Raw genomic sequence first — 25,955 nt, 5'->3', positions numbered from 1 at the left:
CGGATACATCTCACTCTAGATCTTTTCCAACTTCCTTCCCCCTTGTCCCCAGTAAACAGTCTTGGGTCACTAGAGTCCACACTGTTCTTGGCTCCATGAGCTCTGCCCCATACAGGCTCTTCACTGTCTGATGCACCATCTATTACAGTCACTGGTTTCTTCTGAGACGACAGGACCAACCACAGCACCAGCCACCTAATTTCTCGAAGTTTCCAGTGTCTCCACCCATCTAAAATCCCTATTGTCTCTGGAATTCCTTCCCTCACGTCCTTCAATCCTTTGATCTATCCCGCACTACACTCATCAGTCCACACATCGTTCACCATCCTCCTGCCACACACTCTACTCTCCGCCTTGTGACACTTGGCCAGCTGCCTCACACTCCACTTTGTACTATCTTCTAGTATCATCACGGTACCTAGTAACTTCAGAATTATTTTAGGACTTGAGAGATACAGAATATTCCTTCCCCTTATCCTGGGATTCTTTATTCTCTTTTTGTCTCCTACCTGAAACAGTCCCCCTTGTATATGTTTACTGTCATCAAACCATTTGTTATATCTCTCTGGACACGCCTCCGCTCGGCAAATGAATTCTTCCCTATTCACTTTTACTGGGCCTGACGTGCCTAACCACTCTGGAGCCAACTCACATATAGGCTTCCTTCCCCTCAGGGACACAAATGGAGAGACCCCAGTTGACGAATGAGGCGTGGTTCTTTATTCCCACACCAGATCGCTCACTGGCATCAAAACATCTAATCGGGCCATAAAAGCCAGCTGTAATGTCCCCTTCACCACTCGATTGAATCTCTCCATCAACCCATTCTGCCTGGGACAATACAATGCTGTGGTCTCATGTCTCACGCCAGCACTACCCAAATAGCTTTCAAATACATTGGATTGAAACGGCACTCCATTGTCTGTTAGCACAACGGAGGGAAAACTCTTGCTGCAAAAACTCCACCACAGCATTGGCTGTAACCTCGTCAGCCCAACCCACACATGGCCATTTACTGTGGTAATCCATCAATGTAAACATACATTTTTTTCACTGATAGCATCTAGGTAATGGCCCAATAATGTCCAATGCTACCTTCTCCCAGGGACAAGTTGGCATCTGGACTGGTTTCAAGGGCGGCTCGACCGATACATGGGATTTGTAACTGGCCGCACAAGGGAAACAATTCACTGCTATGCGTTCAACTTCAGAGTCCATACTTGGCCACCAATATGTTTCCCTCACTCTTTTCTTGGTCATGTTACGACCCAGCTGGCCACTATGTACCACTTCAAGAATCACTGATCTCATCCCTGTGCGAGGTACAATTTTCTCACCCCATTACACCAGACCGTTTGTTATCCACAATACGCCTTGCACTTGATCGAATTGCACACTCACTCCCGGAAACCATTTCGGCCATCCTTCTTCCAACAACTTCCAGACCCTGTTCCATTCCTCATCCGCTGCACATTCCTTTCACCACCTTTTAGACTCCAAAACTGCACTTTGAATGACATGTGCTACCACTGCTTCTTGCTCAATAGGCGGCTTGTCTACCTCCTCAATAGGTAACCTGGACAAACAATCTGCAACAACATTAGTCAATCCAGACGTACATATTACTTCAAAATTATATTCCCTCAAAGCAAGAGCCCATTGATTGACCCTAGGGTAACCACCCCTGTCGTGCCCCACCAAGGCATGCACCAACGGTTTGTGGTCAGTTTTCAACAAAAATTGTATATCTCAAAGAAAACAAGAAAAATGATTTACTTCCCTATAGCAAGCTAATGCTTCACGCTCTAGAGTAGAATAGTTATTTTCTGCACTTTGTAAGGTCCTTGAAGCAAACACGATTACAACTTCCTGGCCATCCTTTACTTGGGTAAGCACAGCTCCCAATCCTTCTGCACTATCATCAGTGGTCAACACAGTTTTCTTACATGGGTCAAGCATCCCTAGTGTCGGGCACGGAGAACACCCTCCTTTATTCTCATAAAAGCTTCATTTTGAGACTCAGTCCATGTAAAAGCCAAATCTTTCTTCATTAAATCCCTCAACAGAGCACTCAAAGTGGCAAACCTCTCTACCAACTTTGAATACAATTCAGCCAATCCTAGAAATGCTCTCAATGTGTCCTTGTAATGGGGCGCAGGAGCTTTTACAATTGCTGCTTCTAGATTGGTTTTAGGTTTCATACCCTGTTCATTGATAACATGACTTAAGTAAGATATTTCTTTCACCTTGAACGTACACTTTTCGTTTTTAACTGTCAGCCCCGCCTTCTGAAGAACAGACAGTATTTCCTTACACATGTATCGTGCGGATCTGCCTCTGATGTGAAAATCAGAATATCATCTTGGAAACATCTCACATTCTCCATCTCTCCAAACAGAAATGACATCATTCGCTGAAACACGGCAGCCGCAGAGGCTCGGCCACAGGGTATCCTCTTAAATTTATATGCTCCAAATGAAGTCACAAATGATGTGAGACCCTTGACTCTGGGTGCAACTCAATCTGGTGATAAGCACTAGAAAGGTCTAGAGTTGTAAAGTACCTCACCCCATGCAACAACGTTATCATTTCTTGCACCCTCGGGAGGGGATGCCGGTCAACCCATATGTTGTTGTTCAAAGAGAGTAAGTCAACACATATGCAAATCGCTCCATCTTGTTTTCTTATGATGACCACAGGAGAAACCCACTCAGCCTCCTCAGTAGGTTCAATTACATTCACCCGGCACAGCCTATCTAACTCGGCTTTTCGTTTGTCCTTAAGCATTAGGGGTACAGGCCTTACGTTGAGAGCAACTGCTCTCACTTTTCTTTTCAAAATCATCTTGTGCTGAAACCCTTTCAAACAGCCAATCTTGTCACTAAAAACGTCTTTAAACTCAGTGCACAAATCATCTTCTACTAGCATCACTGGTTTGCTTGCATTCGGATCAAGCACAATCTTCAACGCTTTCCGATCTCCCCAACAAAGCAGAGACACCTCTTTGTCTGCTACATACACTCTGCCACGGGCCCTCCTGCCCTTAAATCCAATTTCTACACTCTTTGAACCCAAAATCCTTTGAGAGACCAGCAGAACCTTTAGGGTTAGTGGCAGAGGCTTGAAGTTCTGACCACTTGAACCCTAGATTTTCAAATGTATTCATGCCAAATACAGTGTACTGTAATCCCGAATCCGCCATAATGCGCAAATCAGTACCATCAACCTGGAGAGTGCACTGTGGCGCTGCCACTTCATGGTAATCTATAGTAGCAATTACCACATAATTTACTACTTCTTGCAAGAATTGCATGTCATCATCCGCACACCGTACCTCATTTATAGATCTGTCACTTCTGCACAATTTTGCTACATGACCCCGCTTTCTGCATTTACCACACATTAGGCGTACAATGTCCTTTCATCGAGGGATGTTTTTTCGATGTTTTTTTTACCGCAAATCTTTTTTTTTTAAACCACCGCATTTTTTAGGTAGGGTTAGTAAATTATATATATGGGGTGTGGTTGTTTGGGAATATATACAAATGAAAGAAAATGGGGTGGTTGGGGGGGGGGGAGCCCCCAAACATTTTTTTAACAAAATTCCATGGGGTTTTTTGTAAAAAAAAATAAAAAATTGCAATAAAGAACCCCGCGAAAAAACATCCCGCGATGAAATGACATGGAACCACATTAGGTTTGTAAGGGGACACATGTCGCTTGTGGAGATATGCCCACTTTCGACCACATGCGAAACATTCAATTTAATGGACTTTTGATTTGTTCAGGAATGGTTGTTTCGGAGGGTTCCACCGTCCGCTGTATTTTATGGCGTTGGCCCCTCCTTTGTTGGTCTTGGTGTTCCTCATGTCTTCTGCATGGACTTCACTTTTCTGCGCTCCAGACAAGGTTGCAGAGTAAGCTGCTGATTCTTCTGCAAGCTTCGCCATGGTCACAGCTTGCTCTCTAGAGTCAGTTCCCTAATCATCAATAGTCTCTCCTGTAGCCTCTTACCTGGTGTGCAGCGCACAATCTGTTCCCTGATGAGGCTGTCGGTAAGGTTGCCAAAAACACAATTCTTCGTTAATCCTCTTAAAGCTGCAACATACGATGTCACTTTTTCACCGGATCCTTGTTGGCGAGAACATATTTGATGGCATTCCATAAAAACATTGACACAGCGCCAAATTGCTCGAAACGTGCTTGTTCTGTTGCTATATAAATATCATGTGCATTACCGTCACCATCTCCAGCAGGGACTACAGGGAGAGTCTAAAAAATCCTTCTCCCTTCCACGCCAAGACAGTTCAACAAAACAGCCGGTTTCCTCTCAGCGTCAAATACTCTGCCCCTATGGCAATCAAATGTGTGTCAAAACGTTTTATCCACTGTTCCCATACTACTTTGGGCTCCTCAGTAGTGGGCTGGAAGGGTGGGGGAGCTTGAATGGCGGCATCCACGGTCTGCGCAGCACAAGCAATGTGGTACGGCAAAGCTCTCTTTACTTGTGCAGTGTCTTACTTTTGCCATCCAACAGTATAGCATTCAGCAACCCATTGCCACAATCATTCCTTGCCACATCTACTCACAGTAACTTGCACTGGACAGTGATGCATGAGACTCCTTAATCTTTAGTGAATCTCTTGGGAAAATCTCACTAGTTCCTTTTTATTGGTGGTTGTAATTCCGGCGGCAGCCACTGGAGGGCAATACAATCTAAGGAATTCAATCCTGCACGATGGAAAAGTGAAAAGTAAAAAAAAATGCTATCCAGTTCTTCGCCAGTTTATGTTAAGTGCCGGCAGGAAAATTAAGAGGAGGACGCAGGAGGCTTTGATGTACTTTATTCCAAGTCAGTACATAAGGAGAGAGCCGCACCTGAGCGACTGCTCACATAGATCACACCAACGACTCTGCTGCCCTGCTTGTGTCAGCTGCGGGTGCAAGTTCAAAGGATGCACACACAGCTGTCACGAGGAAGGACAGCCGAGCTACCAGCTGACTGCAGCGCGTGCTGGGAGTCAGCCTGCGCTGCAGTCCAGACCACAACACATTTCCATACAAGAAAGTGATTGGAAGGAAGCTGAAACTAAACTAAAGACGATGTTCTCAGCAGAGTTATCGAGATGGTCAGGTGTGATTCTGTGGTAAAAATGAAAGTTCAGCGCAGTAAAAAGGCGCAAATTTATCAGCTACGGGATTAGCCCACTAAAAGGGGAAGGGGCTTTGTTGATAGCCACACAGTTCTCTGCACTAAATTGGAGAATGCCATAAATAGAGTTTCAAGCAAATAATTTATAGACGATAAAGTATAGATTAAGGTGTACAGTGCTTACACCTCACCCTCAGAGCTTGCATTTCACTAGAAAGGAATTCACATTTTATTAATTTGCTTAGTAGCCATATAGTCTGGAAGCACATTGCAATCTACACATTCCCAGGATCATATGGTAAGAAATGAACAGCCTTTGATACGTTCGAGGTCAGGAAGCGAAGCTCATGGGTGCCAGGGAAAGGCAGTGAATGCACAATCATTTTTATAATTCAGCATATTAGTTTGTGAAACTGTTCTACTGACGGTTTCAAAGTGTCCCATGGCGGTTTTAATTTCCCCTTTGCACATGTGAGCCTGGGAAGAGGTACGAAGAGTTCCTAAAATACAACATTAAAACGGTAACTTGTCAATGGTTCAAGGCTCCTCCACTGTCATGATCAGTTGCCTTCACATGAGAAACGGATGGAGATAACTGGCCGTAGATGACCAAATATCCGCTGGTCATCTCAAATGTCCCAATGTTTTGGCACTATGATGTGGGAATTGTGGATTGGACTGTGACATCACAGAGGTGGTCGGGGGTTGTGTTTGTAGGACTCAATCATTTCAGGACATGTAACGTATGTCCCACTACAGGGGAATGACGTAGATCTAGCAATTAGCCTCACATGGAGGACTATCCTAATGTTGCAATGTGGTTTGATGCTAATTACTTTGTATTATTATAAAAGCTTTTGTTTTAGGAGCCTATCTTTGAGAGTGCCTTTCATGCAGTTCTGTTCCACATTCTATGTGAATTTTGCTTTCCCTGCTGCGCCTGGGGCCAGAATAAATAGCGTTACTTCTTGCTTGGTGTACACTCTTTTTGGATTACTTTTGTAATTTTTATTGGTGAGTTCTGAGGCAACCCACGGTACAATTGGAGCGGCTGCACGGGTCCAGATGGTTTAGGAGTTCTCCACAGAATTAGAGATGAGTTAATTGTAGAAGGAGGACATCAGCTGAGGTCAGGGCGCTGTGTTGAGTCAGAAATGAAAGTTGGACACAGGTTTGGCATTTTTTTGGTTGAAGTCTTTTATTCAACGAAAGAGTTTGGGAAAAAGCTTCTCTGACCCTGCTCTAAGAGGAATTTCCCTACCTAAACAAAAAGCAAAGGATTGTTCCGTGTCAGGATGTCAAAACAAAACTGACCTGTGTCAAAACTTTCTATTCTGACCCTCACACTATAAACCATACTAAAAGATGAAAAGGGAAATGTCTTTAACCTTGGAAGTTTCAGAAAAATTGTTCCTAAAGAATAAATTATTTAAACAAAAGGTTCTTCAGCGAAGAAGGTCCTTAGTTCCAGAGGGTAGTCCCATTCCCCTAGATGTTGCCTTGCTCGTTGAGGCTTTCTCCACACAAATAGTTCTTTGGGCGTCACTAGGCCAACTACCACGCTTGTAAACAACAACTGTTTGGTTTTACAATATTGGTTTCGTCTTTCTTGGTTAGCATGCTCCTTTACAATTGCCTGCTATACTGTCAGGCCAGAATTCTGATACACACACTTGAATGGCCTGGTTTACTCTCCTGCCAGGACTTCTGTTCTCGTACACTTGGATGGCCTGGTGTACTCTCCTGTCAGTATCTCTGTTCTCACACACTTGGAGCCTTTGCCTGCTCCCACAAGTCCTTATATATGAGGTTGGATTATGTATCCCTGTGATAGGTTATCCTATGACTATTCTTCATATGTTTGCATTTTGCACATCCACACATTAGGAGACAGTTTATTTGCAACTTGAATTCCCCCTTGTCAATATGTCCAATCTGTGTTTTTGTAAATGGCTTTTCAGATATTTGCACTCTGCATGCTTGCCGATAGGCCGCATGGTCCCCTCAGCTTCTGGGTGGACTACGGTTTTCGCTGGCGTTGCCTCACTCTCTCGTGGTCTTCAAACGAAGGAATCCAACCTGCTTTCATCTTGCGGCTGCCTTCTCTTTGTTCACCGGTTCCCCGCGGCTTCTGCTGGACACGCCTGCTTTTTTCTCGAATTCTTTAAGTGGTCTGCTGCTTGTCTCCATCTGCCAACGCCCAGGAGTCCCTCACCGGCTCCTGGCATTCCCACAGTGGATCTTCCTTCTTCACGTTCTTTCTCCATCTGCGAGCTGCTTAGCTTCTCCACGCCGGCTCCAGCTCTTTGGTTCCTCGCTTCACACAGCAGCGGTCCATGTCTCTCGGTTTGGGTTGCTTAAATTTCCTGGGCACAGGTGTGTTGCGGGAAACACTGGAACGCTTGTTGAGCTTGTGATTTCTTATGCTCCATTCTCTCTTCTTCGTCCCAGTATTTCGAGGATCCTGGGAACCGTAGTCCACGGGTGACAAATGATGTATGGTCTTGGAATAAGCATGAAAAGGTTTTGATGGATAAGTGGAGAAGACAAAGGTGATTCCATCAGGTTGGCAAAGTTGGTTTATAGATGTGATATGAGGGGTTTCCCTGTTCTTGATAGGAAAAGGAACATATGCATGATAATAGGCCATGAGGGTTTCAGACATGGAGAGCTTATTGTCAAGGGAAAATGGGGGATACCATGGCTCACCCGATGGAGCCCATGACATCTACCCAGAGGCTGTCTCCTCCCATGTGATCCTCTCTCACGTAGCCGCCCCAGGGTCAGGCAGCGGCTGCCGTCAGTGATGACCCCATCAGATTCATCACAGCGCATTGTACCGCTGTACGGGATCAGAAATAAGTTGCTCGATATTGGTCACAAAGGTGATTTGACCAAAACTAAAGACCTTCTTGGGGCCGATTATTGGTGGCCCAATCTCGATAGACAGGTGGAGGAATTAGTAAAAAAAAATGCTCACTGTGTGGTGATTCTGATAAGGATCTCAAATGTCATGTTCAGCCTTTGAGGCCGTTTGAGTTTCCCAGGTTGCCCTGGGAGTATGTAGCGATGGATATTCTAGGTCCTGTGATAGAAGTACAAGGAGTGAAGAAATATATTAGTGTCCTAATGGATCTGTATTCTAAATGTACTGAAATTTAAGTTGTTCAGGAAGCAGATTCGAGGGCGGTGGTATCATTCCAGGATGAAGTTGTCTAGAGAGAGGGTTTTCCTAATAGACATCCCACTGGCAATGGGGTGCAGTTGACCTCACGCATCATGAAAGAGTTTTTGTCAAATATTGGAGTGACCCATCACCGGTCATCTCTATTCCACCCCGAAACAAATGGCGTGGTCGAGAGATTTAACAGCACAAACATGCAAGGGGTGAGCATGTCTATTAAGGAATGTAAAGTCTGGAAGGAGAATGTGGAAAAAAGAGTATATGCATATAGAGTAGCACATCATGCAACAACAGGGTTATTGCCCTTTGAAGTCTTAAAACGAGGAAACCCTGCACGGCTGGCTGTCCTGTTTGGTTAGGGAGGGCACGCTTTGTTGAGTGGGGATGAAGGTGTTGTGGGAGGAAGAGTGGATAGAAAGAATGAGGAGATGAAAAACACATTTGTTTCCAAAAAGAAAACAAGTCTCACAAGTGTGAGTGAAGGGGACAGAGTTTGGGTGCATAAACCTGGATTTGTACCAAAAGGGACAAGTAAACATGAAGGTCCACTAAAGGTGAAGAAAGAGTGGAGCAGTGCTGTTGTATTGGAGGATGGGCGAATATGGAAGAAAGGTGGTCAAAGGCAAGTAATGATTGAGTCTCAGATAATGTCACCCCTCCTCGAGCCATTTGCTCTTCAGTTACCAATGTTATTCTTTCCTTGGATTTGCTGTTTTGGAATTATTAACTTCAAGAAAATGGAGATGCTATTTTAGTACATTTTATTGCTTGCTTTATCTTAATGGGAGTTCTCGAGTAAACATGATTTCTTTTGAGCATGTTTGTTTGCCTATAACCTAGTGTACAGAGAATACTTCAACCGATCCAGGGATTTTATGATGTATTTGTACCTGTCGAGAGGTGTGTGGCAGCCTCCCAGCCAATGAGGAGGCTTGCAATGGGGACCTTGCCATTCAGGGAAAGACCCTGCTCTGAGCCGGCTCAGAGTGGGAGGCCGCCGACATATATCTGTTTAATGGCCACCATGGAAAGGGAGAAGGGACTGCGTGTAGTCTCTTCTCGCCAATCCACGGCAGGCCTTTTGTTTTTGCTTTTTTTTTTCTCGAGTTGAGAAACGGTTTACATACTGTTTCTCTACTCGAGAAAAAATACTATTAATACCCTGGTACATCATGCCGGGGTACTAATAGCAATAGAACCCTCAGAGGGGGGGCATTACTGATCGGTAATGCCCCCCTTCCTCGGGTTCTATTGCTACAATAGAATACAGAGAAAGTATATATAATCAGACTCTCTGTGAAGCTCTTCAGTTGCAGCTGAGCAGTGGAGAGGGTGCCTTATTATTATTATTAATATTATTATTATTATTATTATTATTATTTGTTATGCGCAACCAAAAGGCCCGGAGGCATACGCTTACATGACTCTACTTTAAGAATCCATCAGTGGATCTTGTTTGAAGTTATTTACCTTTCTGGGACATCACACATAGCCTGATTCCCTTCACCTCACCTGTGGGTTTGGCTTTCAGTGCTGAAGTTTTGCCACCACTTCGCCCCCAACCCTAGCATCATGCAGTGATTGCCCCTACAGTTCCCTGCAGCTCAATCATTGTTTAAGAAAAATCTCTGGGCTGCGGAGTTTGCAACAGCCTTTTTCCTTGTAAGAGCACTTCAACCCTATTTTGATAAACTATGGGACAAAGATAATGCCCTGGTTCGGATTCTTTATAAATAGTTTGGTTCACACTTATGTTTTAATTGTTTTGTTTGCTACCACTACCTGGAAGAAGGTGGTAATGACCCTGACGGTATGGAGAATGGCACGGGGAACTGTCAAGACTATGGGACCGCAATGCGACCCCAACGAGGGAGTCTTGCTTGTGAACCTTCCAGACACTGGGGTAATTGGTAGGCCACGCCCTCTGGTGTACCACCAGCAAACCCTAGGAAAGAGGAGTGTCAGGATGGTTATGTAATATTAACTGCCCGATAAGGACCCCATATGTGCTGGGGAGGAAATGCCCAGTGATGTTGTTCCAAAGCCTGAACTCAAGCAACAGGAGGGACCAGGTCCTTAAAGCCAAGGTCCAGGAGGAAGCTGACCTGCGAAAGATACGGTCTAGAGTACTAAGAAAGATGTGTTTGTGGTGTACCATAAATGGTAAGGACTTTTAGGCCTGAAGCTTACTGTATTTTGATCCATCCGTGACACTGTTTTCACTCTGAAACACTTCATCACTTCAAGAGGACCCTTAATAGTCCTGATAGGCATTTAATTAACCCGTACCTTGTGTGAAACATAATAGTAAAGACCATCTTAATAACCAAGCTAAGTTTGTGTCAAGCGTGTCTTTGCTTAGCCTGCAAAACCCCCAACTTTCCTGTTACTTAATCAGATTTCTAATTGTCTGTCATTTACTTTCCCTTTTCTCATAAACACTTCCTTTCCAGATCTTCATTTTTTCTCGTTAATGCCTTATGTTTCTTGTTTACACTGATCTTGCTTATTTTCTCCCTCTGTGCTGTTTTCCTCCTTGTCTCTTCCACTTTTTCTGTTACTTTCCTTTTTTTCTGTCTCTTGTACTTTCCCTGCTGCTTATTCGTTCATTGATTTTCCTTTCATTTCCTTTATCTTCTGCCTCCATCGCCTCAACTTTCTCTGTCATTTATCTTCTGTGCCAGTCTTATTCGGAGTCCACTAATTATTGTCCACCATTGGTCGGTCATTTCCCATTTCTTCTTTTTACTTCATCCCCTCCATATTCCGGCATCCTTTCTGATGGTCTTGCACTATTCTTTTCTTGCAACTGTTTTTCTTCTTCTCTTCTCTCTAGATTCACATCATAAACTCCTTTCTTGCTTGATTTTCAGGATCCCCCGGAATTTGTCATTCGACCCAAAGAAGAATACTTCCAGGAAGTTGGGAGAGAGTTGATTGTTCCATGTTCTGCCAAAGGAGACCCAACTCCCATCATCACTTGGGCAAAGGTAAAACAGGAGGGCGTACCATGCGTTACAGACAGGAGCGTTTGTGAATCGCCCAAACAAACTCCTAAGTTATAGCTTCACTTGTGGGCCAGTTTGTCAGTTGGTACAAATAATTTATCCCTGTTGGATGTCTTGTAGCATGTGCAACATTAGTCGCTGGTGTCAGTCCTTTTCTTTGAAAGCAGGTGTGGAGGTCACTAATGCCAACAAATGGCATATTCATCGGCAATTTTTGGATTGACTATGTGTCATAGAACACTTGGCCTACCTGTGGAAATGCGTTATCTGTGAGCTGCTGTGTTTGCAACAAGGGAATCAATAGGCGCAGCTCAGATTATGCTTTATTGCCTGGAATGTCTTCGAGCAAAGGATTTTTAAAAAAAAAATGTTTTTGAATCTCTGTGCGCTTAAACCAAAGCGCTTTACTAAAACTCATAATAGCGGGACAGTGAAATACACGAATGGGCTGCGGTCAGCATGCTACTACATTCTTAACAGCAAGGAGTGGTGAGACGATGAGTTGGAAGAGAGGAATGGATGGGCAAAGAGTTGAGGCAGAGCAGAGTGAGCAGGGAAGAGAATTCCAGAGTTCAGGAGCGAGCAGGGAAAAGAACAGAAAAAGAACTGCTCTGAGGGCTAATAGGAAAAAGAGGAGGACCGAAGAACCTCTGGGTGGGAGTAAATTGAGATAAAGGGATATGCATGAGCTTAACTATGAATGTATTTGATGGGCACACAGAGGCAACAAAACTGAAGCTCTGTAGAAAAGGAAAGAACTCCAAGAGGCTGGCTGTTAGGGCAGAATTACTTTTTTGCGGGATCTGTTGTCCCATTTTATGGTGTAAGAACACACGTGTTGAACCGTATAGGGGCTCACACCTAAAGACTTCCCTATTCATTATTATCACACAAACAAATCTTAGGTAGTTTATTAATTATTATTTTCATTTTTACGTTACCAAAATGTGCAATTCCTGTCTATCTTGCCCTCCTACCAAACTAAACTAACCCCTCCTGTATTTTCTACTCCTAGGTTGCGCTGATGGCCTGCTTATCTAGGGTGAGGGGATAGGTAAACAAACTTGCCCTGTCTCTTGTCTACACAGCTGTGATAATTTGTTAAAAGGGCACATGTCAAAAAAGGGGCTAGAACATGTGTCTTCTGCTTCACAAATGAAATAACTCCAAACTTTATTTTTCTTTTCTTTGTGAGGCAGCAATTTCAAAAATCTGCTAAAATTGTTACCAAACTTTGTGTATTGTGCCACAAAATTACACTAAAAAAGGACCGGCATCCCTTGGTGTTGTAACCCCACACACTGCCCCAGAATCCTACTTCATTCAGACTCCTCTTGCAGTGTTTATGGAGTACATTTCCATCCTTGCTATTGCTGGAGTAAGGATAATTTGGCGACCTTTCACCATACTACTGGTTGATCTCTTTTTTCAAAGGTCGGATCAGGCCTACCGGTTTCAGTGGTCTGTTTTCATTATTGCCACTTTCTTCAGGGCCAATTAAACAGCACTATGTGGTGTGCTGTTCCACAATTGTTTGCAGCATAGACTCATGCGTTGTTAAAGTACCCCACCTACAATTGGAAGAAAGAAACGGGTTACAGGGTTTTGTGGGAAGAGACACATAATTTCGTTTAGTATAAACATCTGTATCTATTCTTCTTTTAATGACTTACAAGATTGCTATAGGGTTTAATGCTTCTTACCCTTATCTTATCCATACCAATTAATTCGGTCCATGTGGACGGGGCAACTGCAAATTGCTTCAGTTTGGAAGCCTTGATTCGGTCGTTCCAGAAATACCTAGAGAGTTCAGAGAGACTGTGAATCTTTAAGACGCTGGCAGGGGGCTAACGGCTCACTTTTTATAATTTAGTATATTTAGTGCTTTATTCAGTAAGTCGTGTCACTCAAACACGACTCCTTTTGCCTATACCAGATAGGGATCTTGATGGGAATAACTTGAAAATCAAGAGATTCCGCGATCGATTCATCCACGGTAAGCGTTTCACTTGGCTTACCTTGCGGGCTGCAATGATTCTCCTTCCTCGTCCTGGGCGGTCTGCTGCGTGGATCGCAGTCCATTTTCGATAGGTTGTTTTTGTTACCGGCTTTCACTTTCCGCGCATGGTCCAAAGATTGAGTGCGTCAAGTGAAAACCTGTCATTTCCTCTGGCGCCATCTTGAAATGTCCTGTTCTTAAGTGTAGGCTGCTCAATATTAATATTTGGTGTGTCAATCAGGCTTGGGGGAGAAATTTCAAAATGACCTAAATGGCAAAACATATCTATAGGTTTATGTACATCTTGCCACAAAGGTCTACAATTTGAGCACATGTTGACCCGTTTTTCTAGGTCTCGATGAAACGTGTCTCCTGGTGTTGTTAAACATGTTTTTAGCCAACGGGATACAATTATAAAGAATTGTATGCATAGTTCAATTGCTCTCAGGGATTAGTAAGGCAGGATACCTCCTTCTGGTATCACTGTCCCTTATTGGCAAAAAGATGTGGATTCACCTGCCTAGCATTCGTCAGTGGGGACCATCTAGTCCTATCCTCCGGAGGACTGGTGCACTCCAAGGCATAAATTAGTTTTCAAAAATTGATTAGCAGAGTTTGCTAATTAAAAATGTATTGATTAGCAAACAGACCCATATGATTAGCAATCTTGTACTTATATTGTTGATGTTGCTAGGAGTTATTTGTACTGCATAAATGAAATGAGCAACAATACAGCATTTTTGCATACAGCTGAAATAAGACATTAGTGATAACAGTTAGGACTTGCAAATTCATTAAAATTCAGCTAGACCTGCAGGTCGGGTAATTTAGTTTACGCTATTCAACCTAAGAGAAATGCACTCAACCCATTGTAAAAGATGACAACAAATGCGATATATGTAAAATGGTGTATGTCACTACCAACCCCCTTTATGGTTGGCACACTGCTGCCACCCAGAGGCCAGCTATGCACAGTGAAACTTGGATTTAACATTTACTGCAAAAAAAGTAAAAGATAAAATAAAGGTTTCCAACACCAAATGGTACTCACCCTTTATCAAATCTACTTGACTATGGGAGTGGGTGAAAAGACTTTGCGAGCCGTGGAGGAGTGTCTGTAAAGGGTTAGCTGCATGAAGGGACACAAATAAATATGATAATAAATTGCCTCTGAAAAGAGTTTGGCCACCTGTCTCCTGCAGGTGCCAACATATAATGCAATCATGATTATAAAGCACATTGAGCTCTATAGTACAGTGTATGGTAGTGCAGTAGATCTGTAAAGGTAGCAACTGGATGGAACTATTGATCACTACTTTGCGTAAACATCTAGTTAGCTTTGTGTATTCAGTATGTAAGAGGAAAGAAAGTAGGAGACTATGCAGAGTGGATGGCGTAGCAAGCAGAGAACTGAGCAAACTAGGTGTAATATTGTAGTTTGGGGTCAGCTCACTTTCAGGGATGCTGGTATAAAGCAAAAGGCTGATACAATAAAAAGTCAATGAGTATGGCATTGGCTCATGGGTCGAGCACCAACTGCACGGATGCATCTAACCAGCAAGTTACAGAACTAGGGTTGTCATCAAAAACATTTGATCGTGTGATCATGTACATTTTCAAAAGTGTTCACTTGTCAATATGATGCATCTTCATCAACAAACTTCAACATGAGATTTAGATGCACCACCTTAATCTTTACCGTAATGCATGGAGATAATGCAGTGTTTTACAGTGCCAATACTATAATTATGCATTATTTTACAACTTACATTTTTAGGAATGGAATAGCATGACTGTCAAAAAAAAATAGTCAACACATACTGGTCTTTGCCAGACAGGGTATAGTTAGCTTGATAAAAGTATCACTAAAACTATCATCCCGATAACTTCTGGTTTGTGTTTATTTGAAAAAGAAAAAAGTAATTGTTGCGTAGCACTCCCACAAAGGCCTTTGGCACTGAGTAAAGGAGATGATTACTGCTGCACTTTCTCTCCATTAGCACTTGAAGTTAACAAAGAAAAGAGACGAAGAGAGCATTGAGGGCAATAGAGGAATGCAGGGCTAGCTATGCTTTGATTGACCATGGCAACTTAAATAGCAAGTGTGGCTACACAAGTGTCAATTTGATTAGCAAACCTACAGAATTGCATAGCAAATTGCTATGCAACATTGCTTATTTTATGCCTTGCACTCTACAGGTGCTGAACTTTTATTCATAAAGTGGCAAGAGTTTGCCATCTCATTGGTTAATTGAGGCCTGTGGTGTCTGATTTTAAATGAAAAATCCAAAGTTTCTCCCTTCTGAACAGTAAATTATGGAGATTGCCTCCCCTTTTGGGGTTTATCACTTTCTCAATGATCGTCCAACTGCAATCAGTGGGGCCATGTTGTTTTTGCACAATGTGTTCTACCATAGGTACCATGAGTTTTTTTTTTGTGCGAATGCATGAGCGATGTTCTGGTAGTTTCGTTTTGATAGAACGTGTAGTCATACCCACATATCGCATCAAACATGGGCAAGTAATTTGGTTAATGGCGTTGCTACTGTTGCAATTCGTGAACGTTTTTTGAGTCCAGGGGTACTGCCACTCGATATCGATCCTTAAAGTTCTTGCTATGTTGGTACATGCAGTGCAGCTTCCACAGGGAGAGTGACCTGTCGGGCAGGGTGGTCCCAGAGTGTGTTGTGTTTGGGTTCTTTATGCTCTTTATATGTGTGGATCAGTGCATCACGTAAGTTTCTCTTTTATAGCGAATCTCGTATTTTTCAAATTTGTGCCACCCACATTGAGAATAGGCCACAGTTTCAACACTTCTTTTTAAATTTTATTCGCCATAGCCAAGAAACTCAATACTGCAGTGATTTTGTCATTTTGTTGTGTCCGTTTTCCATGTTTTTCTAGTGTTGTTTCTGTTGGGATGTTTTTAGCTCTTTTGTGTACCTGTTTTACTGTGCGTTTAGGATAGCCAAGGCAGAGCAGTTTTTCAGCAAGATGTCCTGATTGTCTCTCATAATCTGCTAGGCTTGAGCAGTTCCTCCGATATATTAGGAACTGCCCAAAAAACCCGCCGGGTGATAGCTATTGAACGTCAACAGGGAGTTACGGTCTATTGGTTTGTTATACACTAGGGTTGCAATTTCACCATTTCTTGTTTCGAGCTTGAGGTCCAGGAAGTGGATCGAGGTACGGCTATGTATCTGCGTTAAGGTCAGAAAGGTGTTCTATCCATTTAGCCAAATCATGAAGGTCATCAGTTCTTCCTCGTTGCCTTTGAAGATCATGATGACACCGTCAATGTATCTTGACCAAATTTCAATTTTGACAGACCAGGGATTGATGTTGCAATAGATGGTCTTCTCCTCGAAATCGCCCACATAAAGATTGGCCAGACTTGGCGCAAAAGTCACAGCCATTGCGGTGTCTGATTTTTGCTCAAATCGTTTTTTGTTAAGGCTACGTCCCCTAGTTGCATAATTAAGGTGATGGGTGTTTTAATCGGAGGATCTGTGCTTCTAAGAACCTTCTCTACCACTTGCAATGTGGCTATCTGCGGTATCCTCGTGTATAAAGACTCTATGTCCAGAGTTACCACTAGTTGTGAATCAGGATCCAATGGTCGGTTCTTCAGTAGGTGCAACACTGTGGTAGTATCTATTAAATACAATCTCATTTTGCCTACCATCGGTTTCAGGAAGAAATCAACGAAATCCGATAGGGGTTCCAGAATTGAACCTATACCTGATACAATAGGTCTGCCTGGAGGAGGTGTTTTTCCTTTGTGGACCTTGGGTAAGGCATAAAATACTGGTTTTCTGGGTGTTTTTGGATTCAAGAAGTCACACTCCTTTGCGCTAATATGTCCTTCTGCTGTTGCTTCTTCCAAAATAGGTATTATGAGTTGGTGAATATCTTCCGTGGTGTCCCTGCCCAACTGCCTGTAGCTTGTGTGGTCTTCCATGAGGGTCATGACCATCTTCTTGTAGTCTTCGATGTTCATGATGACAGTGGCTCCATCTTTGTCCGCGGGTTTAATTACAATTTAATCGTTCTCAGTTAGTGCTTTAAGAGCCATTTTGTCTCTTCTCGAGAAGTTGTTGTATCCTTGTATCTGGCTTCTAGTTTCTTAAAGATGGCCTTTTCAAACGTGATGGATTCAGGAGATATTCCGTTTGGAGGCGGATAAAAGGTAGATTTACCTTTGAGGTCTGTTGCACTTTCTTCTTTTTCCATGTTGGCAATGGTACCGAAGTATTTTTTGAGTTGGGCTAATTCAATGCAAGTTTGGAAAGGGTCATGGTGAGCTGTAGGTTAAAACGATAATTCTTTTTCCAGAAGTCTATATTGGTCGTGATTCAGGGTGAATTTAGATAAATTCATCACCAGGAAGATAGTGGTATCTCTCAGGGTTCTTTGCAATGTTGTTTGTGGAATTTCATTGTGTGTCCATGTTACTCTTTTCTTCGTTTTCTCGTAGTCTCCCACTTGTTCTTACGGGGGTGCTGTCCATCCACGTGCTCGACTGCGTGTTATCCGGGGCAATTGATTCTGCCATTGGGCTTGCCACTATCCACTTCCTTTGTTCTTTGTTTTTCCTTGTCCTCGATGAAAAAAAGGAGGAGCTGTGAAATCCACATTTTTATTGTTTGTCAGGTTGCTTGTGGACCCACTCGTGCATGATGTACTTGCAGCGCTACTGTTCGAGCTACCACTGGAGAAAGTCCAGTTATTTGGTCTTGGACAGGTGTTCTGGATTCGGTTCCTATTGTACTGATTGAATTGTTGACCAGATGTTGTATTTTTACTTTGGTCTTCATAATAAGCATCTGTGATATAAGGATATACCCTTTCCTGGGTAAAGGATGCCAGATCTTTCTTTAGTTTGAGCACTTTTTTGTTTAGATTGAATTCTTTAAACTCTTTCATCGATGTGTCCAGGTCTTTGATGCTTTTTTTGTTGTTGGCAAGAATGTTCGCTGACTTTAAGACATCTTGTTTTTTTCAATCTCTTTCATTATTTTCTCGGATACCACTTTTGCTGTACTAATAATAAGGACTAGCCAGTCTCTTGTACATTTCTTAGAAATATACGACCAGTCCTTTCTAATTTGGACTTGTTCCAAGAAGATTCATGTCTCAATCCTAATAATCAGACCCACAGGGGTCGCGTAGCGTGTGCTTGAAGTATTCGTTCATTATCGCTCCATGGAGCTCGGTTCTAATTAGTTGTTTCTTGAGGACCTATAGTTCGTTCCTTTCATCCACACTCATTCCTGTTGTTGGGATGTTTTCTACCCCTAAGATTGATGGAATGGCCAGGATGTCCTCCACCATCTGCGTATGCCAGATATCTGGTCTATGCCATTCTTCTTATTGTGCGGCCACTCTTTTAGGTATTTTACAATCCTCTGGGACACAAGATCTTAATATCCTTCCCTGGTATATGTATATCTCCACTAACATCTATTTATTTCTAAACATTTTACCTACAGTCCACAGCCACTGGCTGTTAGAAGGACCAAAAACACACGTGTTGCACCGTATAGGGGCTCACACCTAAAGACTTACTGGCGAAAAGATGAGGATTCACCTGCCTAGCATACGTCAGTGGGGACCATCTAGTCCTATTCTCTGGAGGACTGTTGCACTCTACATGTGCCGAACTTCTATTCATAAAGTGGCAAGAGTTTGCCAACCCGTTGGTCCATTGAGGCCTGTGGTGTCTGATTTTATACGAAAAATCCAATCTTTGGACCATGCCCGGAAAGTGAAACCCGATAACAAAAACAACCTATTGAAAATGGACTGTGATCCACACAGCAGATCGCCCCAGACGAGGAATGAGAATCCTCACAGCCCGCAAGGTAAGCCAAGTGATAGGCTTACCGCGGTTGAATCTATCGGGGAACCTCTTGATTTTCCCATCACAATCCCTACCAGGTAGAGGCATAAGGAGCTGTGTTCGAGTGACACAACTCACTGAATAAAGCACTAAATAAAGTAAATTGGCCCTGAAGAAAGTGGCAATACTGATAACTGACCACTGAAACCGGTAGGCCTGATCCGACCTTTGAAAAAAGAGACAGAACAGTCATATGGTGAAAGGGCGTCAAATTATCCTTACTCCAGCAATAGCAAGGATGGAAATGTACGACATAAACACTGCAAGAGGAGTCTGAATGAAGTAGGATTCTGGTGCAGTGTGTGGGGTTACAACACCAAGGGATCCAGGTCCTTTTTTATTGTAATTTTGTGGCTCAATACACAAAGTTTGGTAACAATTTCAGCAGATTTTTGAAATTGCTGCCTCACAAAGAAAACAAATAAAGTTTGGAGTTATTTCATTTGTGAAGCAGAAGACACATGTTCTAGCCCCTTTTTTTGACATGTGCCTTTAAACTAATGTATAACAGTTGTGTAGACAAGAGACAGGGCAAGTTTGTTTACCTATCCCCTCACCCTAGATAAGCGGGCCATCAGCGCAACCTGGGGGTAGAAAATACACGATGGCTTAGTTTAGTTTGATAGGGGGCCATTGTATGGGGCCCCTTAAATCTTTTGCCATTTTCTGTTGGTTTTCATGGCTCTTCTGCCTTATTTTCGTGGTCACAGGGACTTCTACTGAAGTCCCCTGCCACTCCAACACATTTTGGTGTTCTGTCCTATGCTGGCACATATGGCTCTTAAGAGAGGAACAGCTTTAAAGCACCCCATTTTGACCCCAGGGTGATTATATCAGCCATGGATTTTGCTTGTGGCAGCTTATGACGTCAACAGGGACGCAACTGGATTTACCATATTATTAGCCAAATGTACCAGTATGGTAGTCATTGGAGTACTCAAACATTTGTTAAGCAATACTCCTGGTAATTTTGTTTCTCGACATCTCTTTCTCTGTGGGGTCCACGATGCAGGCTAAAAATGGCTGCTATGAAAACAAGGGCTCATATCCTTGTCCTCTTTGCAGTAGTTTAAAATGGTCTAGGCAGGTCTCCTGCCCTAGACTGCCCCAGTGCACATCCAGCAGGTTCAGGCCCATCTGATTTCCTGGCCGCAAAAACCTTTGTGTGTCTGACTGTTCAGTAACTGGACGGCTGGCTTAGGCCAGACAATGAGTGAGTGTGCATATCCAGGGGAGACCTGGTGCTGCTCTCAATTGATCCTCATGTGCATTTCTGGAGGATTTGCTAAAAAGATGGGCTTCTGATTTCTTATGGCCACATTCGGCCATACTGACTGGGCCTGGGTGCTTAGTCTTACCTCTCTTTTCTCCGCCCAGTCCTTACTTTTGACTCTTTTTGGCCCGTGCTTGTGTTGCCTCCATGTGGTATCCTTGTAGACCTAAAACTTTGAGGTAGGGAGTCTTCGCTGTCCAGAAGAGTAGTGGGTTGACACTACTCACTACTAGCCAATTGCTGTCATATGTTGTTACCTATCGCATTTAGCTATTCCATTTAGAAAATCTGCCTCGCTTAGTACCTATGTGCTGCCCGTGGCTCTTGCCAACTGCCTTTATTTTACAATTAGGTGTTGCCCACGTTGTGAATCCTGGTGCCAGCCACTAGACATTGCCTTTCAACTCATGTGCGCTCTAATTGCCCCATATATGCGGAGTTCACATTCCTTGCCCTTAGGCATCGCCTACCTCCATTAGTTGATCTGTGCATCTACTGGCCAGTACTGTGCCCTATACACACTAACTGGCTTGTTCTCTAAAAGGACAAACTATAAGTTAACGAGGCTCAGCTATCCTAGATCACTTGTCTGACTGTGGCCTAAATGCACAATGCGATGTCCTCCGCCTGAGCCAACGCTCTCATCTTGATGTGTGTCACCCTTACGTGCAGACAACCTGCATTTTAACCTGCATTTTAACTTGAACAATACGTGCTGTCTTGTGCGTTCTTAGTCACCTGCTCCTATCAGTTGCTACCCACTACCCATTGCATTTTATCCGATTTAATGATTGCCTTTGCACCTCGCTAATTTGCCTTGAATTATGCTATGTGATGTTATACTGAAGCCTTGTACCGCATCGTGCTCTAGCCAATTGCTTTCACCTGATGCTAGCCACTGCATTTAGCCTGATGCGAGCCACTGCATCTAGCCTTAGCACCTAGCCAAATCTGCCTATACCCAGAACACACGTGTTGCTCTTGGCATTTACTACTGCCTATCTCACAACCATTGCCTTGCCATTGATTGCCTTTTGCCATTGAACCTAGCTGTGCCAACAAACTAGCCTCCTATGACTTATTACTGTACCTACCAATACCACAAGACTAGCTAGTCTCAACCTATCACCATTAGTCTCAGGCACCCACGTACACATATCTTCACTCGTTGGAACATGTTGTATCCATTATTGTACTACAGCATCATAGCCGCTACTCTACTCCTTATCACCATGACCGAAGAACACCACACTGCGTCTTCCTCCTCGGCGTTCGACCCTATCCCACACACGCTGTCTAATCTAGCGACTAATAACCCTACCACCTCTCTACCGAATAACATTAGCGCCAGAGGTGAAACCATCACCTCCCTCCCACGCAGTTTACTAGACAGAAATCTTAAACTTCGCGCAAGACTCACACAACTATATGAACCACTGAGAAGAACCATACCACCAACCAACCTAAAAACAAACTACCTACAAAAACCTCACCAAACTGTAATAACAAATGCCACTAAAATTAAAAGACAAAAGTACAAGCTCATAGACACCAACTTATCTACCTCCAGCCAAGCCAACATGTCTAAAGAGACATTAGTACTCAGAGGAGCACTCCTCAATGTGAGATCCCTTGTCGCACATGCCCTCGACATAGCCGACCTTATTACAGAAAATAATCTGGATTTCTTGGCAGTAACCGAGACCTGGCTACACAATGCAGCTGGCCCATCGCTAATGCTAGCCATTCCAGAAGGTTATACCATAACAAGACAAGATAGGGACGGCTCACGAGGTGGTGGAATCGCCATTATCTCTAAACTGAGCCTCTCTCTCAGAACATGCCTCCCTCAAATCCTACAATCCTGTGAAAATATCTCGGTTAAATTCCAGATAAACAATGTACAAACTCTCACAATCCACCTAATATATAGACCCCCAGGTCCTCTCGGCACCTTTGAGGAGGACTAGTATAGTCTAATCACCAACAACCTTAAACCTACCTCCCAGCTTCTACTATTAGGAGACTTTAACCTTGGCTTTAACGACCCTATGGACAAACAAGCCTCAGATATAGCCAATATCATCAACGCCTCAGGCCTGTCTCAGAAAGTTAACAAACCTACTCATTCTAAAGGGAGAACACTGGACTGGATAGCGGACTACAACTGCACAGTCTCCATCACCTCCATCTCTCCTCAATCATGGACAGATCACTCACTCGTGGCCTTTAACCTATCCACAGCTAGACCCTCTCCGACGGTCTCATTGCTAGCACCACCATGTCTAACTAGAAATAAAAAAAGTATTACAGTGGAAAAAGTCATCCCTGCTATCCTACCTACGCTAAACGCGCTACCTGACAACCTAGACCCTAGTACTCTAGTCCAAGAATATAACAAGATTATGCTCGGCACACTGGACAAAATTGCCCCGCTCAAAGTTAGAAAAAGTAAACCTAAAGCGCACCTTAACAAATGTTTCACGCCCCAATTAAGAGACTTACGACTTCTAAAAAGAAAAAGTGAGAACTCCTGGAGGCTATGCCCTTCAATCGAAAATAAAGCAAAACTAACCTCCATCTCCTCACACTTCAAAAAAGAAGTGCACCTTGCCAAAATGAATTCCTATGATGAACAGATCACTAACTCAAACTCTAGCATGAGAGAACTCTTCTCCATACTGAAAGAATAAGAGTCACCAATAGCCACACCAGATTTAGTTACCAAGGATAAGACTTGGTGCGCAGACATCCAAAATGCGCTAGCAAACAAAATGAATACACTCCAAATCAAAACACAACAAAAAAAAGATATGCTCAATCTACAGTATTCCCGTAATACTTCAACACATAGTGACTCACCTGAGGCAAACAACAAATTTCACTTCTCCAAAAGTTCCCCACTAGAAGTAGAAAAAATCATTCTCTCTCTCAAACCATCCAACTGTAAGGGCGACATCTGCCCAGCACAGTTAATAAAAGATGCTGCCAGAGACCTCTCACCATTCATTTCAAAATTAATCAATGCCTCCTTCACATCAGGTACTATCCCAGCTAATTTAAAACACTCCTGGGTGCTCCCACTTCTCAAAAAACAGACCTTAGATCCACTCATCCCGACCAACTATCGCCCCATTACCACTGTGCCATTCCTCCTTAAAATATTGGATAAAGCTGCCTATATCCAGATACAAAAACACCTTGACCTGCACAAGCTACTAGGAGCTAGACAATCTGGCTTCCACCCATTACATGGAACGGAAACTGCCCTAATCGATTTAAAGACGCAAATCGATGAGCTGAGAGATGGAGGGGGAACAGCACTCCTGCTCTTACTCGATCTCTCAGCCGCATTCGACTTGGTCGATCATAAGGTCCTTTGCAGGCACCTGGACTCAGCTGCCCACTTCTCTCCTGAGGCCATCAAGTGGTTAGAATCTTTCCTTAGCGAAAGAACAATGAGAGTATTTTCCCCATCGGCTGCAGCTGACCCTACCCCCATTTTATGTGGCGTTCCCCAGGGTTCCTGCGTCTCGCCAACCCTATATAATATCTTCACCAAACCCTTGTTCGACGATTTGGACCTTCTGGGTATCACCTACACCAACTATGCAGATGATACACAGATTCTCCTCCCACTTTCTGGGGATCATAGGAAGGACTCGGAGTTGGTGAACAGGGTATATCTCGTTGTTCAAGCATGGATGGCCACACATGGCTTGTGCTTGAACGACGACAAGACGGAGTTGATAATCTTGGGAACACACACAAATACCAAAAAACTAGGCCAGGAATTCTCCTCTTTTAATATCGATGGAAATCCTATTGGGGTCTCCAAGGAAGTAAAAATCCTTGGTTTCTACTTGGATTCTACACTTTCATTCGATAAACAGCTTAAATCCTTGGCTTCCACCACCGCCTACACTTGCAAACTGATAAGAGCAGGTAAGCCTTTCCTCTCTAACAATAGCTGCAGGATCCTGGCCAGAGCACTTATTCTCTCTAGGATTGATTATTGCAATGCCCTTTATAGTGGTGCTAATAAATCAACCGTCCAGAAATTACAAACGCTCCAAAACAACGCCTTGCGAGCAGCGCTTAGCATAAATAAAAGAGCACACATTTCTGCCACCAGACGTCAGTACAAATGGCTATCCACAAACCACAAAATACAATTAAAAATGATCTCCTTGACACACAAAGCTCTCAACAATGCCGCCCCAAGCTACCTCATGAACAAAATACAGAAAAAATCTTCTATCAGACCAACCAGAGCCCAGAGCTACCAACACTAACTGTCTGGTAGTACCTAGATTTAAACTAACCACGATTGGTGGCAATAGCTTCCCTGTGAAGGCTGCTAAAACCTGGAATCTACTACCTAACAATTTAAGAGCAGTTCAACCTTACCCACTATTTAGAAGGAACGCCATCCAACATTTTATCTCCAACGACCACTAGTCACCGGTCCACGCTATTCCCAGGCACGACACTGGTCCCTTTTCTCCTGCTGAATTATGATATGTTACCCGCACCATCTTTATAGGCAATTCACTGACTTTTACGACTCGCATTATCCTACCTGTTGCGCCCTTCTACCCATAGGTCTGGAGCGCATTAGAAATAAAATAAACAAACAAACAAACAAATACTCTGCCTCTGCTCCTGCATGGGCCACTTGGGTTGCCACCTGGGACCGTGTTCTGTTTGCTAGTTGCCCCATTTCGCCCCTTGAGCCACCCAATGCCATCTCCTTGTCATTGCTGCTGCTTCTGTCTGATTGTCGTCCCCTTGGGACAGGGCATTCTTCTTTTGGGTCACCTGGGTCATCAGTGGGTCACCATGCAAGCCCCTGGGAACCGGATCCTGACCTTTGCCCCGTGGAAGTAGCCTTGTAATCACTGGGTTGCTTTACCATTCCTAAGCCATGTCCAGTGCTTCTGGCACAATGATTGCATGTGCCCGGTTGCTGGTATATTTGTTGGATTTCTCAGCAGGTGTCTTGTGGATCCCGGGAGGGCCGGGTGTTGCAGGCCTCCCTCCACTGTGGTTCACCATTGGAATTCATTCCCTCGAATATTGCTCCGCTTCCTTCCTTCTCTGGTCATCTGGTTCTCCATCCTGTCCCTCAATCTACTCAAGGGGTCCCTTGTGGCCTCCCCTTGGGTTGGTTGCTCCTTTGCCTGCACCTTTGTGGTAGAACATGTACTTACCTGCCATAATCTCATCTCTGCCTATGGACTTTGTCCCATTAATTCCCATGACGAAAACTGTAAGAAACGTCAACACCCCCAAATGACTTAAATCAGGTACTTACCTGCAAATAGACATTTTTCCTCCGTTTTTCATGGGTCCCAGGAGTGTTCCACCAATAGTGTGATTTTTAGTAAATATGGGTGCAGAGGAATGTCAGGGGCTGACACACCATCCTGGATCT

The 25,955-nt window shown here is 43.6% G+C and overlaps 1 protein-coding gene across 3 annotated transcripts in view; it reads left to right on the top strand.

Moving 5' to 3' along the window:
- IGSF9 (immunoglobulin superfamily member 9) overlaps positions 1–25,955 on the top strand; it is a 665,024-nt gene that overhangs the window by 468,655 nt on the left and 170,414 nt on the right. For all 3 annotated transcript variants that reach the window (XM_069604696.1, XM_069604697.1, XM_069604695.1), the window contains exon 11: positions 11,210–11,326. In XM_069604696.1, the coding sequence (XP_069460797.1) occupies positions 11,210–11,326 (117 nt within the window). The remainder of the gene's footprint in view (positions 1–11,209; positions 11,327–25,955) is intronic.

This window comes from Ambystoma mexicanum, chromosome 1p (assembly GCF_040938575.1).
Source record: "Ambystoma mexicanum isolate Mex_15411 chromosome 1p, UKY_AmexF1_1, whole genome shotgun sequence".
In the NCBI taxonomy this organism is placed as follows: Eukaryota; Metazoa; Chordata; class Amphibia; order Caudata; family Ambystomatidae; genus Ambystoma; species Ambystoma mexicanum.
The sequence above is the reverse complement of the archived record's forward strand: the minus strand, read 5'-3'. Positions and strand labels throughout refer to the sequence as shown.